Raw genomic sequence first — 15,825 nt, 5'->3', positions numbered from 1 at the left:
AGTGGGAATAGAAGGAACATACCTCAACATAATAAAGGTCATACATAAAAAAAACTCACAGCTAATAGCAGACTCAGTGGCAAAAAACTGAAAGCTTTTTCTAACATCAGAGACAAGACAAGGATGTCCACTCTTGCCACTTTTAATCAACAGCACACTGGAAGTCCTAGTCATAGCAATTGGACAAGAAAAAGAAATAAAAGGCATCCAAACTGGTAAGTGAGAAGTAAAACTCTATTTGCAGAGGGTATGATAGTCTACAGAAAACTCTAAAGATCCACCAAACTAATAGTATTAATAAGTGAATTCAGTAAAGCAGCAAGATATAAAATTAATATACAAAAATCTGTTGCAGTTCTATACACTCATAATGAGGTAACAAAAGGAAAAATGTAAAACAAATAAAAAAAACAAAAAAAAACCATGTACAATTGCATCAAAAATAACAAAATACAGGTGGGTGGGTGACTAAGATTGTGGCATTGTAGGAGTACTCTAGGCTTGCCTCCACCCTTGAACACAGCTAGATAAATATCAAATCATTCTGAATATCCAAAAAATTGATCTGAGGGCTGACAGAACAAACTGCACAACTAGAGGGAGAGAAGAGGCCACATCATGGAAGGTAAGAGGTGCAGACATGTGGTCTGGGGGGGGGGGATGGATTACAGGTGCTGTGGAAGGGAGGAAGTCCTGGTCACTGAGAGAGGTGAGAGAGAATTAGAGAAAGAGAAAGGAGGGCACAGGGACAGGAGAAAGCAAACACTTCCCCAAAGTTACTGAATGGGAAAATGAGAGGGGCTGATTTTTGTGTTTTTACAACCAGCGAGGTTATAAGATTAGGGTTTTATAGGTCCACAGCATGGCCAATGTGGAGGCCTGAGGGTGCCGCAGTGCTTATGTGGAGAAGGAATGCAGATTGCCTGGGGACATATGGTGTGATCTACGGATGTCTGGGACACACTAGGAGAGTTGGTTCTCTCTTCTTGGAATGCAACTGAGAGAAGTGGCATTGCCCTTCTGGGGACAAAAGAGCTGGTGAGTGCCATTTCTATCCCCATAGGTGCAGAAATATCTGCGGACAGCAGCTAACTTGGACACTGGCTTTTTGCTATGCTTTATTCCAAACTCCATGCTTCTGTGCTTTGGTGCAACTGCCCTTCTTGGGCAAACCAGTATCAGTCCCAGGATGGCAAGATCGTCCCCCAGAGGACCAGTGCCAGTCACCATCATGCCAGATCCCTAATGGAGTTTGAAAACTCAGTTAGCCTGCCTGGGATAGAGTCCAAGGTGTACTGCATTACTGTGCAGGCAGGTAGCCCAGACACAGTGTGAAGACAGAGATCTGAGGGACACCTGGGACACAAAATGGGATAATGTTCACTCTTCTGGGAGGGCTTCCCAGACAGCAGCGAGCATGAATTCCCCTCCACAGACAAAGACACTGGTGTCATTTCGATCCCTTGCCCCTCAGTATAAACTAACTTTAGTAAGTAGCACAATAACAAGAGTGGTGGCCTAAAACAGTAACACCAGCCCTGCCCCCCTGTACTCTGCAGGTGCTGCTTTTCTTGGGCAAGTGTGCATAAGAACCAACACAGTGGGAGAGCATAGAACTTTCCCCAGCAGACTGGCTCAAATCACCCCCATGCACCATGTCTACTGACCACAGGGTTCTACAAAGCTTCAGGTCCAGTGGAAATAGCATCAGGTCTCCTTTAACAAAACCAAAGCACACCTAGTTAAACTTGCCACATACTGGATAAGGTCCATACACTCCCCACTGCAGATAAGGAAAAACTCTGCAGAGAACTGACTTGAAGGAAAAAGCAGCCAAAACACAGCAGCAGAGTGCACAGAGCATAAACCAGAGATACTTCCTGAAGCGCCAGGTCCTGGACAGTATATGACCTCTTCTTCATAAAGCCATTATTCTTAGTAGCAGGAAATATAGCAGGATTTCCTAATATACAGCAAAAAACAGAGACCTAGACAAAATGCCAAGACAGAGGAATTCACTCCGACTGAAAGAAGAAAAGGTCACAGCCAGGGATCTAGTCAAAACAGATGTAAGTAATATGGCTGATGGAGAATTTAAAGTAATAATCATAAGGATACAAGTTTGGCTTGAGAAAAGCATACAGGACACCAGGGAGTCCCTTACTAGAGATATATAACATCTAAAAACTAGTCAGGCTGAAATGAAAAATGCAGTAACTGAGATTTGAAACCAAGTGGATGTAATGACTACAAGGAAGGAAGAAGCAGAGGAACAAATAAGTGAACTCATTGATAATAATACAATAGTAGTAGGGGACATTAATACCTCACTTGATCCAATGGACAGATCATCAAAGCAGAAAATCCACAAGGAAACAAAGGTTTTGAATGACACAAGGGACCAGGTGGACTTCACACATACATTCAGAACATTTCATCCTAAATCAAGAGAATATACATTCTTTTCCAGTGCACATGGAACAGTCTCCAGAATAGATCACATGCTAGGACATAAACTCAGCCCTCAGCAAGTCCAAGAAAAAGATGGAGATCATCCCATGCATAAAATCAGACTACAGTGCTATGAAACTTAAAGTCAACCATAAGAAAAATTTTGGAAAGACCATAAATACATGAAGGTTAAAGAACATCCTACTAAACAATGAATGGGTTAACCAGGAAATTAAAGAAGAAATTAAAAAAAAAAAAAACAACAACATGGAAACAAATGAAAATGGAAACACAACAGTCCAAAACACTTGGGATGCAGAAAACATGGTCCAAGCCTACCACAAAAATTAAGAAAAATCTCAAATACACCATCTAATCTTACACTTAAAGGAGCTAGAAAAAGAACAAAAATTAAAGGCTAAAGCCAGCAGAAGAAGGGAACTATTAAAGAATAAAGCAAAAATAAGTGATATAAAAAACAACAACAACCAAAAAAAAAGAACAGATCACAGAAACCAGAAGCTAGTTCTGTGAAAAAATTAATGAAATTGATAAACTCCTAGCCATCCTTATCAAAAAGAATAGAGAAAGAATGCAAATAAATAAAATCATGAATGAAAGAGGAGAAATCACAATCAATACCACAGAAATACAAACAATTATAAGAGAATATTGTGAAAAATTATATGACAAAAAATTAAGCAATTAGGAAGAAATGGATCAATTCCTAAAAAACATATAAGCTACCAAACCTGAAACAAGAATTAGAAAATTTGAACAGACTGATAACCAGCAAAGAAATCAAATCAGTAACCAAAAATCTCCTAAAAAACAAAAATTACAGAGCCAGATGGTTTCACAGGGGAATTCTACCAATCATATAAACAAGAGTTAATACCTATTTTCCCCCAAACTATTCCAAATAATAAATGCAGAAGGAAAACTTCCAACTTTCAATCCCTGATTCCAAAACCAGACAAAGATTACATTGAAAAAGAGAACTGCAGAACAATATCCCTGAACAATATGGATGCAAAAATTCTCAGCAAAATACTAGCAAATTGAATCCAACAGTACATTAAAAAAAAAAAATCATTCACCACAGTCAAGTGGGATTTATTCCTGGGCTTCAGGGGTGATTCAATATTCACAAATCAATGTGATACTCCACATCAGTAACAGAAAGGATAAGAACCATATGATCCTCTCAATAGATGCAGAAAAAACATTTGACAAAGTACAACATCCATTCTTGATGAAAACCACCAACAACATAGGGATATAAAGAACATACTTCAAGATCATAAAGGCCATATGCAAAAAACCCACAGCTAATATCATCTTCAATGGTGAAAAACTGAGAGCTCTTTCTCTGCAGTTGGGAATAAGACAGGGATGTCCACTTTCACCACTGTTATTTAAATAATACTGGAAGTCCTAGCCTCTGCAACCAGACAACAAAAAGAAATAAAAGGCATCCAAATCAGCAAGGAAGAAGTAAAACTTTCACTGTTTGCAGATGACAAGATACTCTATGTAGAAAACCCAATAGACTCCACCAAGAAATTACTAGAACTGATATGCAAATTCAGCTTAAGTCCCAGGATACAAAATCAATGTACAGAAATCTGTTGCATCTCTATAAATCAATAATGAAGCAGCAGAAAGAGAAATCAAGGAATCAATCCCATTTACAATTGCACCAAAAACTGTAAGATACTTAGGAATAAACCTAACCAAAGAAGGAAAATATCTATACTCTGAAAACAATTAAAAACTTATGAAAGAAACAAGATGACACAAAGAAGTGTAAAAACATTCCATGCTCATAGACTAGAAGAATAAATATTAAAATGTCTATAGTACCCGAAGCAATCTACAAATTTAATGCTATCCCTATCAAAATACCACCATCATTTTTCACACAGCTGGTAAAAATAATCCCAAAATTTGTATGGAACCACAGAAGACCCTAAATACCCAAAGTAATCTTGAAAAATAAAAGCAAAGCTGGAAGCACCACAATTCCAGACTTCAAGTTATATTACAAAGCTGTAGTCATCAAGACAACATGATACTGGCACAAAAATAGACACAGAGATCAATGGAACAGACTACAAAACCCAGAAATGGACCTACAACTATATGATCAACTAATATTCAACAAAGAAGGAAAGATTATCTAATGGGAAAAAGACAACTTCAACAGTGGTGCTGGGAAGAGGACAGCAACACTCAAAAGAATGAAACTACCACTTCCTTACACCATACCAAAAAAAAAAAAAAATTCAAAATGAAAGACCTAAATGTGAGACAGAAAACCATCAAAATCCTAGAAGAAAACACAGGCAGCAACCTCTCTGACATCAGCTGCAGCAACTTCTTACTAGATATGTCTCCAGAAGTGAGGAAAATAAAAGCAAAAATGAACTATTCATACTTCATCAAAATAAAAAGCTTCTGCACAATGAAGGAAACAATCAAAAAAACTAAAAGGCAACTTCCAGAATAGGAGAAGATATTTGCAAATGACATATCTGATAAAGCATAAGTACCCAAAATCTATAAAGAACTTACCAAATTCAACACCCCAAAAATGAATAACCCAGTTAAAAAAAGGGAAGACATTAATAGACATTGTTCCAAAGAGGATATTCAGATGGCTAACAGACTCATGAAAAGATGGTCAACATCTATTATCAACAGGGAAATACAAATCAAAACCACAATGAGATACCACCTCACGCCAATCAGAATGGCTAAAATGAACAACTCAGGAAACAACAGATGGCAAGATGCAGAGTAAGATGCCCTCTCACACTGTTGGTGGGAATGCAAACTGGTGCAGCTACTCTGGAAAACAATATGGAGGTTCCTCAAAAAGTTAAAATAGAACTACCCTACACTTCAGCTATTGCACTACTAGGTATTTATACAATTATATACAAAAATATTGATTTGAAGGGATACTGCATCCTGATGTTTATAGCAGTTTTATTGACAATAGCCAAATTATAGAAAGAGCCCAAATGTCCATCAACTAATGAGTAGATAAAGCAGACTACTGAACTATTACTCAGCCATCAAAAAGAATGAAATCTTGCCATTTGCAATGATGTGGATAGAGCTAGAGAGTACTTTGGTAAATGAAATAGAGTAAGACAAGTATGGTTTCACTCATATGTGCAATTTAACAAGCAAAACAAATGAACATGGTGGGGGAAATAGAGGCAAACCATAAAACAAACTCTTAAATATAGACAACAAACTGAGGGATGCTGGAGGGGAAGTGGGAGATATGGGTTAAACTGGTGATGGGTATTAAGGAGGGCACTGGTTGTGATGAACATTGAGTATTGTATGTAAGTGATGAGTCACTAAATTCTCTACCTGAAACTAACATTACACTATATGTTAACTAATTGGAATTTAAATAAAAACCTGAAAAAAATAACTACCTAAGAATAAATTTAATTAAAGAAAAGAAAAACCTGCATACTCTGAAAACTATAATATACTGATGAAAAAAATTGAAGACAAAGGAAATAAATGGAAACTTATAGCATGCTCTTGGGTTGGAAGAATTAATATTGTTAAAATGTCCATACCACCTAAAGCAATCTATAAATTCAATGCAATCCCTATCAAAATACTGACAGTATCTTTTACAAAATAGAACAAATTATCTTAATATTTGTATAGAGCCATGGAAGACTCCAAATAGCCAAAGCCATCTTGAGAAAAAAGGACAAAGCTGGAAGTATCACAATACCAGATTTCAAGCTGTACCACAAAGCTACAATAATCAAAACACTGTGGTTGTGGTAAACACACACACACACACACACATGACACGTAGGGCAAGGGAAAAAAAAAAGAACAGAAAACCCAAAACCTACAATTATATGGTCAATTAATCTGGAACAAAAAAGGCAAAAAATACGCAATGAGGGAAAAGACAGTCTCTTCAATCAATAATGTTGGGAAAACTGGACAGCTATGTGCAAAAGAATTAAACTAGACCACCTTCTTATACCATACACATAAATAAAAATAAATGGAAATAAACTCAAAAAGATTAAAAACTTAAATGTAAGGTGTACAATTACAATACTCCTAGAAAAAGAAACATAGGGAACATAGCAGGCGCCTGGGTGGCTCAGTGGGTTAAAGCCTCTGCCTTTGGCTCAGGTCATGATCCCAGGGTCCTGGGATCAAGCCCCACATCGGGCTCCCTGCTCAGCAGGAGCCTGCTTCCCCCTCTTTCTCTCTCTGCCTGCCTCTCTGGCTACTTGTGATCTCTGTCTGTCAAATAAATAAATAAAATCTTAAAAAAAACAAAAAAGAAAGAAACATAGGGAGTAATCTCCAGGATATCAACCTTAGCAATATTTTTCTAGATCTGTCTCCCCAGGCAAGTGAAACAAAAGCAAAAATAAATTTTTGGACCACATCAAAATAAGAAGGTTTTGCATAACACAGGAAACAACCCAAAAGGCAACCTATCAAATGGAAAAGGTATTTCCAATGATGTATCCAATAAGGGGTAAATATGCAAAATATATAAAGAAATCATGCACCTCAACACCAAAAAAAACCAGATAATCTGATTTAAAAATGGACAGAGGACCTGAAAAGACTTTTCTCCACAGAAGACATACTGATGGCCAAGAAATAAATGAGCAGATTCTCAACATCAGTAATCATCAGGGAAATGCAAATCAAACCACCATGACATATCACCTCACACCTGTCAGAATGACTAATATCAAAAAGATAAGAAATAGCAAGTGTTAGCTTGCTATGGGATGTGGAGGGAGCCCTCATGCTCTGTTGGTAGGAATGTAAGCAGCAGCTTACATTGAGGTTGTAACCTTAAAAACTTATTAACAGAAATACCACATAATAGTTCCACTGCTGGGTATTTACCCAGAGAAAATGAAAACACTAATTTGAAAACATAAATGCACTCATGTTCACTGAAGCATTATTTAAAATAGATAAGCTGTGAAAGTAACCCAAGTGTCCACTGAAAGATAAATGGATAAGAAGATGTGATATATATATAAACAATGGAATATTAGTTATAAAAATCAATGAAATCTTGCCATTCATGACAACATGGGCAGATCTACAGGGTATTATTCCAAGTGAAATAAGTCAGACATTAAAAAGACAAATCTACAAGATTTCATTCATATGAGGAATCAAAAAAAAATTAAAAAACAAACAAAAAATAGAAACAGACTCATAAATACAGAGAACAAAACTGATAGTTGCCAAAGAGGAGGAGGTTAAAGTACATGGGGAAAATATGTGAAGGGCATTAAGAGGTATAAAATTCTCATTATAAAATAAATAATCCATGGGGATGAAAAGCACAGCCTAGAGAATTTAGTCAATAATACCGTAATAACTTTGTATGGTGACAGATGGTCACTATACTTACCATGGTGAGCACTGTATAACATACAGAATTGTCCAATCTCTCTGTTGTACACCTGAAATTAATATAGCATTGTATGGCAACTATACTTCAATTAAAAAAATACAACCCATCAAGACTTAATCAGGAAGAAATAAAATATCTGAATAAAGCAATTACTAGAAAGGAAATTGAATTAATAATTTTTTAGAATGTTCCAATGAAGTAAAGCTCAAGACTAGATGACCTCACTAGTGAATTTTACCAAATAGTTGAAGAATTAACACCAGTTCTTCTCAAACTCCACCAAAAAAAAAAAAAAAAAAAAAAAAAAAAAAAAAAGGTGCTGGACCACTCTCAAATTCATTTTATAAAACCAGCATTATGAACTCCAAAAGCAAAACCAGAAAAGGGCACCACAAGAAAGTACACACCAATATTCCTGATGAATACTGAAGGAAAATTGACAATAAAATACTAGCAACTGAATTCAGCAGCACATTAAGATATCATTCACCATGATCAAGTTATAGCTAAAACAACCAGACTGAAATTAATAAGGAAACAGAAGACCTGAATACACTATAAACCAATTGACCTAACATATACAGAACACTCAACAGCAGCATATACATTCTTCTAAAAGACATTTGGAACAATCTACAAAACAGCCTACATGTTGGGCCATAAAACAAGTCTCAACAAATTTAAGAAGACTGAAAAAATACCAAGTATCCCCTCTGACCCCAATAAAAAGAAACTAGAAATCAACAGGAGGAAAACAAAAATCCACAAATACATGGAAGTTAACTCACTCTTAACTAATCAGTGGGTCAAAGAAGAAATCACAAGGGACTAAGAAAATATCTGGAGGTTAATGAAAGCAAAACACAACATTCCAAAATTAAAGGATGCAGTGAAAACACTACTGATATGGATATTTATAGAGAAAATGCTTACATTAAAAAATAATAAAGTTCTCAAATCAATAACCCATCTTTTTACCTCGAGGAACTCTAAAACATAAAAAGAAACTATAGATGATTCTCAATTTATGACAGTTTGTCTAACGATTTTTCTACTTCACAATGATGCAAAAGTGACACATATTTAATAGAAACTGTACTTTGATTTTTGAATGTGGATCTTTTTCCAAGCTAGCTCTAGGGAATACATACTCCCCTGTGATGCTAGGCAGTGGCAGTGAGCAATGGCTTCCAGTCGGCCATGTTATCACAAGGGTAAATAATTTATACATATATATAGCCATTCTGTACCTATACAGTCTTTCTGTTTTACCCTTTTAGTACAAGATTTAATAAATTACATGAGATATTAGACACTTTATTATAAAATAGGCTTTGTGTTTGATGATTTCGCCCATCTGAGATGTTTAAGGTAGGCTAGGGTAAGCTCTGACGTTTGGTAGGTTAGGTGTAGTAGATGCATTTTTTACTTACATTTTCAACTTACAATAGGTTTATCATGCCATAGCTCCACAGTAAGTTGAAGAAGATCTGAAACCAAAACTTAACAGAGGAAGGAAATAATAAAGAACATAACAGAAAAATGAAAGAACAGAAAAACAATTTTTAAAATCAATGAAAACAAGAGTTGTTTTTCTGAAAAGATTAACAACTTTAAAAAAATTCTTAGCTAGACTAATAAAAAAGGAACAGATAAATAAAACAGAAATAGGGGCACCTGGGTGGCTCTGTCAGTTAAACACCTGCCTTCAGCACATGTCATGATTCCGGGGTCCTGGGATGAAACCCCACATCAGGCTCCCCTGTCAGCAGGAAGCCTGCTTCCCCCCATCCCTCTGCCTGCCACTGTCCCACTGTTTGTGCTCTCTCCCTCTCTGTCAGATAAATAAAATCTTAAAAAAAAAAAAAAGAGAAAGAAAGAAAAGGAATGAAGAGAGGACATTTCAATTAATGTCATAGAAATAAGAAGAATTATAAGACTACTAAGAATAATCATATGCCAACAAATTGGATACCTATAAGAAGGAAAAGAAAAACTACTACCAAGACTAAATGCATATCAAAACTAAATCACAAAGAAATTTTTAAAATGTGACCAGACAAATAAAGAGGAAGGATATTGGATCAGTAATCAAAAACATCTCAATACAGAAAAGCTCAGGACCAAATGAATTCACTGGAGAATTCAACCAAACATTTAAAGAAAAATTAACACTAATCTCCCTCAAGCTCTTACTAAGAATTGTATAGGAGAAAACACTTCCAAACTCATTCTATGATGTCAGCATTATCCTGATACCAAAACCAGATAAAGACACTACAAGAAAAATAGAAATCAATTATCATTGGTGATGACTAATGCAAAAATCATTTATAAAATAATAGCAAAATGAATTCAAAAAGTTCATTAAAGGGATCATACATTATGACCAAGTGGGATTTATCCCTGGAACATAAGAATGGTTTAACGTATTAAAAAATCAATCAATGTAGTTCCACACATTAATAAATGAATGACAACAAAACCCCACATGATCATTTCAATTGATGCCCAAAAAAGTAACAAAAATTCAGCACTTTATATCATAAAAACACCCAACAAACTAATAGAAGTACCTCAACATAATAAAAGCCATACATGATCACAGACAATATCACACTCAACAATGAAAGACTGTCTTCTTTTTTTCTAAGCACAGGAAAAAAGACAACCATGTCCACCCTCACCACACTATTCGGCATAGTACTATAGATTCTAACTACAGGATTTAGAGAACAAAAAGAAAAAAAGGTATTGAAATGAGAAATAAGTAAAATTATGTCTGTTAACCAATGATTTCATATGCAGAAAACCCTGCAGATTCCACCAAAAAAAATTGTTTGAGCTAGGAAACAATTTCAGCAGTTATAAAATCAACACACAAAAATCAATTGTTTCTGTACACAAACATGATCAATCACAAAAGGGAATTAAGAAAATGCTCCCTTTTACTATCGTATCAAAAAGGATAAAATACTTAAGAATAGACTTAGCCAATGAGATGAAAGTCTTGCACACTGAAAGCTGAAGGCATTGGTAAAAGAAATCAAATAATATACAGACAAATGGAAAGACATCTCATGCTCATTAACTAGAAGACTTTGTAGTGTTAAAATAATGTTAAAATGCCCATACTACCAGATGAAGCTATCTACAGATTCACTGCAATCTTTATTAGAATCCCAATGGCATATTTTTCAGAAATAGAAAAAAATAGCCTAAAAGAAAAATGTTACTGTGCCTCATTTCCCAATTTTGAAACATACTACAAAGCAATAGTAATGAAAACTATATGGTATTAGCATAAAGACAGATATATGGAACAATGGAATAGAATAGAGCATCCAGAAATAAAGCCCTGAGTATATATGGCCAGATGTTTTTCAACACTGGTGCCAGCATACACAGTGGAAAATGATCAATGTCTTCAACAAATGGCACTGGAAAATCTACATCTACCTACATGTCAAAGAATGAAGTTGGACTCTTACTTTAAATCATATACAAAAGTTAACTCAAAATTGGCATAAATGTAAGACCTAAAATTATGAAACTCCTGGAAAAAAGCATAGGAAAAAACCTTCAGTACATTGGATTCGGCAATCACTTGTTGGATACGACACCAAAAACACAGGCAACAAAAGTACAAATAAACAAATGGGATTACATTAAACTTAACTTTTCTGCATCAAAGAAAACAATCAACAGAGTGAAAAGGCAGCTTACAGAATGGGAGAAAGCATTTACAAACCACATATCTGATAAGAAGTTAATATGTAGAATATACAAAAGAAATCCTATAGCTTAACAACAACAAAAAACTTTAAAATCTTTATTAATAGAAATATTAATAATGAAAAACAGTACAGCAGTTCCTCAAAAAATTAAACATAGAATTAACATATGTTCTAACAATCCAGCTTCTGGGTATACATCCCAAAAATTCAAAGCAAGATCACAAAGAGATATTTGCACATTCATGTTCCTTGGAGCATTATTCGCAATAGCCTGAAGGTAGAAGAAACCCAAAGGCCCGTTAATAGAAGACTGGGTAAAGAAAATGCAATGGGTATATTCACATGCAATGGGATAGTCACAGACTTAAAAAGGAAGATAATCCTGTTGTGTGCTACAGTATGGATGAAACCTGAGGACATTATGCAAAGCAAAATAAGCCAGTCACAAAAGTTCAAATTCTGTATAATTCCACTCATATGTATTATCTAAAGTAGTCAGAATCATAGAAACAGAAAGTAGAAAGGTATTTGCCAAGGGTGGGGCAGGGGATGCAGGGGGGAGGGGAAATTAGTGTTCAATGGACATAGAATGTTGGTTTTCAGGATGAAAAGATTCTAGAGATCTGTTGAACAACAATGTGAATTGTTAAATACTTAACACTACTGAACTATACATTTAGAAATGGTCAGTATGGAAAATTTAATACTAAATGCTTTTTACCACAATAAAAAAAAGAATGAAGGAAATTGAGATTCAATGCTAGATCTCTCTGACTTCAAATTATGTACTTATAACTGCTAAATTTAGCTTACTATGAAACAAAAATTTAATGTATAATGTTTTCTTTTCCCTTCACTGACTTATTTTTGTTGATTATGCTTAAAATTCTGTTTTCCTATTTCTAATTGCTTTGTAAATTTACAGGAATATGATTTTAGAATATGTATTGGCATTGTACTAAGTCAGCGTAACCATGTGTATAAAAAACAAAAAACAAAAAAACCTTCCCACTCTTTAGTGAGTCAATGGACTTCAATTTTTGTAACCTCTGCTAATACTTAGCTCAGCTTCCCTGCCTCATACCCACCTCTTCTGGAGTCAACAGACACCCTATGGAATGAAATATTTTTATAACATATCTTAAAATTTTAATATCTGAAAGTTTCCTATATCTAAATCTATTACTTTATTTATTTATTTTTTTGCAAACCATTGTTTATGGTAGCTAATTTTCTTTTGAATTTTGAAGTCATATATGGCTGGAAATAATCTGTGGGAATACCTGCTTGAAGTGCATTCCTACAGAGAGAAATATTCTTTGCCTTCAACAGGTGCCCTTGGATCTTACCAACCAGGCATAAATGTAGCCTCATAGTTCAGAATCTCCTAACTACTCATGTTGTACAAATTAAAAACCTAAACCCATACAAGATCAGAAATATAATCATGAATCCTCAATATGAAAATTTTATTCGTTTTTCTGTTATTTCATTTATCTAAAATCGAGAACAAAACAGATAACTTGTTTTATCCCTTCACTTAAAAGTAGCATATTTGTTTTGTAGACTATTCTTTCAATGAGGCTGAAGCATTTAAACATTATATGTGGGGCCTGAGGGTTTCACTGAGGATGTAGTTCTTTTTTTTTTTTTTTAAAGATTTTATTTATTTATTTGACAGACAGATCACAAGCAGGCAGAGAGAGAGGCAGGCAGAGAGGGGGAAGCAGTCTCCCCGCTGAGCAGAGAGCCCGATGTGGGGCTCGATCCCAGAACTCTGGGATCGTGACCTGAGCTGAAGGCAGAGGCTTAACCCACTGAGCCACCCAGGTGCCCCAGATGTAGTTCTTTTGAAAAAAAGAAAAATAGACTGACAAGCTTTAAAAATATAAAAAATGCTTTACAAAGACATGTAGAGAAACTCATATAAAATAAATGTTTTATATAAATTCATATATAAAATAAATGTTCACTTGGCTTATGAACAATTTTTAAGAAGTTATTAACTGTAAAAACAAAATAAATATTTATCAAAAATGGTTTTAAAATTTTTATTACATCATTGAAATCAAGTTAAATACAAAGGTTAAATCACTTTAAAATAGCAATACATAAAAAAGGACCTACCAGAATTTTATCCACAACAATATATATTTCAAGATATTGAGGATGTAACTTGAAAAATTCAGTTCTCTGGAAAACACACAACATGAGTCCTGAGGAATTTCCAAAAATTTACCTTCTATTGAAATTATATTCAGAAACTGAGAGATGTGGTGCTACTGACTACATAATAAAGCGGCATCCAAATACAAAATTTAGGTACTATTCAGAAAATTCCAGTCCAAAAAGTTCCTGTGGTTAATAAAGGTGTTCAATGAGATCCCAAGTTATATAAGAATCCAGGTATCTGTTGATTTTAGCAATAGTTGCAATTGGAAATTTTAAGATTACAACATAAATCTTTTCTTTCTTCCCTTGTGATAGTTTTCATAGTAGTCTTCCATGTGGACAGATTTTCTGCTACCAATTATTAGGAAACTACTTCTGGCAAACAATAAAGTTAAGAAAAATATTACTGAAGTTTACAACCAATGGCAGTTCACTGGAGCCAAGAATGCTATTTATGACATTAAAGCAGTTTACTAGCCTTTGTGGAAGAAGAATTCATCATATTGCTTTACATGTACTTTATATAGGCCACTAATAGTATTTCTGAACTCTCTTAAAACAAAGACTTAACTTAGAAATGCAGATTATGTGATATTTTCACCTAATTTATCAGCCTAATTGAGGAAAAGGAGTAATTTACATTAGCTATTCAAATGTCCACATGCGAAAATTAATTTTTTGGTTTCTGGAATCCTATATTCACATGTGTCCAAGATTGATTACCTAAGTCTTTACTAAACTTTAATCTAATGACAAGCTTAATGGGGAACTTAATTTTATTCTTTACCTATTTTAAAAGTCAAGCAAGGTCCTCATGAAAAAGGAAAACAATCTTAAATCTGCAGGTCATCAAATTTTGCTCTGAAAGTAGTTTTCATTTCATGAAATTATAAGGAATAAGTTAAATTTAAGTCAACACTTACTTCTGAACTTTTCCTGATATGATAATATATGTTATTATAGCTGTAAGTCTTAGTTTCTCCTAAGAGAGGTACAACAATGTCATATTTTTCTTCATAAATCATGTGCACAAATCCTGATACAGCCTCCATTGGTTCAATTCCGTATGAGATGTTTTTAAGCTGTAATGTTCCCCTGAGTATTAAAAAAATCAAAACAAATCTGAAATTATTCTACCAAAACTATAATATTCTAAGGAGTAATTTTGGCAAAAAAAGAAAAAAAAATTCTTTCTTACATTTAAAGTCACCTTGGTTTCTCTAGTTTATTCATTGAGGTGTTAAACTCAAGACTGAACCAGTAATACCACAGGATGCATACTGCCTTATATTACAAATATTCTAAGAGAAATATTTTTATTGTCTTAAAGAAAGCATATAAGTGGCATGGATCCATGTGATTAAACAGGTTAGGAACCCTTCCTAGAGTACAGATTTTCTAAGCCAGCTTGTCAGATCTTTAGGCACTCTCTTCCTTAGTGTTAGGTCCTTTCTTCTTTTTGAGATAACTACTCTTCCCTGAGACTTAATGTCACACATCATTTTTTGTGTGGACTTAAATGAAGATATTATCTGCCTAAAAATGACTGGAAGCAGAGCTAAAATACCTATCAGATCTAGGCATTCTACAATTTTCAACCATGCTAGGAAATTAAGAAATCAATAAAATTTTAAAAATCTAGAAAAACTAAAGTATGGAGAGACCAACAAACACCCTTTACACTCAAGGCCACTCAAAGCCTCAAGCAACAGATCCTGTTAGAATCAACAAGTACATAAACAATGAATCGTGAAACACTGCATCAAAAACTCATGATGTGGGGCACCTGGGTGGCTCAGTGGGTTAAGCCTCTGCCTTCAGCTCAGGTCATGAACTCAGAGTCCTGGGATCGAGCCCCACATTGGGCTCTCTGCTTGGCAGGGTGCCTACTTCCCCCTCTCTTTTTGCCTGCCTCTCTGCCTACTTGTGATCTCTCTCTCCTTCTGTCAAATAAATATATAAAATCTTAAAAACAAAACAAAACAAACAAACAAACAAAAAAACCCCACCTCA

General features: G+C 34.7%; 1 protein-coding gene across 1 annotated transcript in view; it reads right to left on the bottom strand.

Moving 5' to 3' along the window:
- LOC116855364 (disintegrin and metalloproteinase domain-containing protein 5-like) overlaps positions 1 to 15,825 on the bottom strand; it is a 161,727-nt gene that overhangs the window by 116,932 nt on the left and 28,970 nt on the right. Inside the window, exons 7-8 of the mRNA XM_032838070.1 lie at positions 14,736 to 14,907; positions 13,768 to 13,833 (exon numbers count right to left, since the gene is read on the bottom strand). Coding sequence (XP_032693961.1) covers positions 13,768 to 13,833; positions 14,736 to 14,907 — 238 coding nt within the window. The remainder of the gene's footprint in view (positions 1 to 13,767; positions 13,834 to 14,735; positions 14,908 to 15,825) is intronic.

The sequence above is a fragment of the Lontra canadensis genome, unplaced genomic scaffold (assembly GCF_010015895.1).
Source record: "Lontra canadensis isolate GAN:19392208 unplaced genomic scaffold, GSC_riverotter_1.0 scaffold101, whole genome shotgun sequence".
NCBI lineage: Eukaryota > Metazoa > Chordata > Mammalia > Carnivora > Mustelidae > Lontra > Lontra canadensis.
The sequence above is the reverse complement of the archived record's forward strand: the minus strand, read 5'-3'. Positions and strand labels throughout refer to the sequence as shown.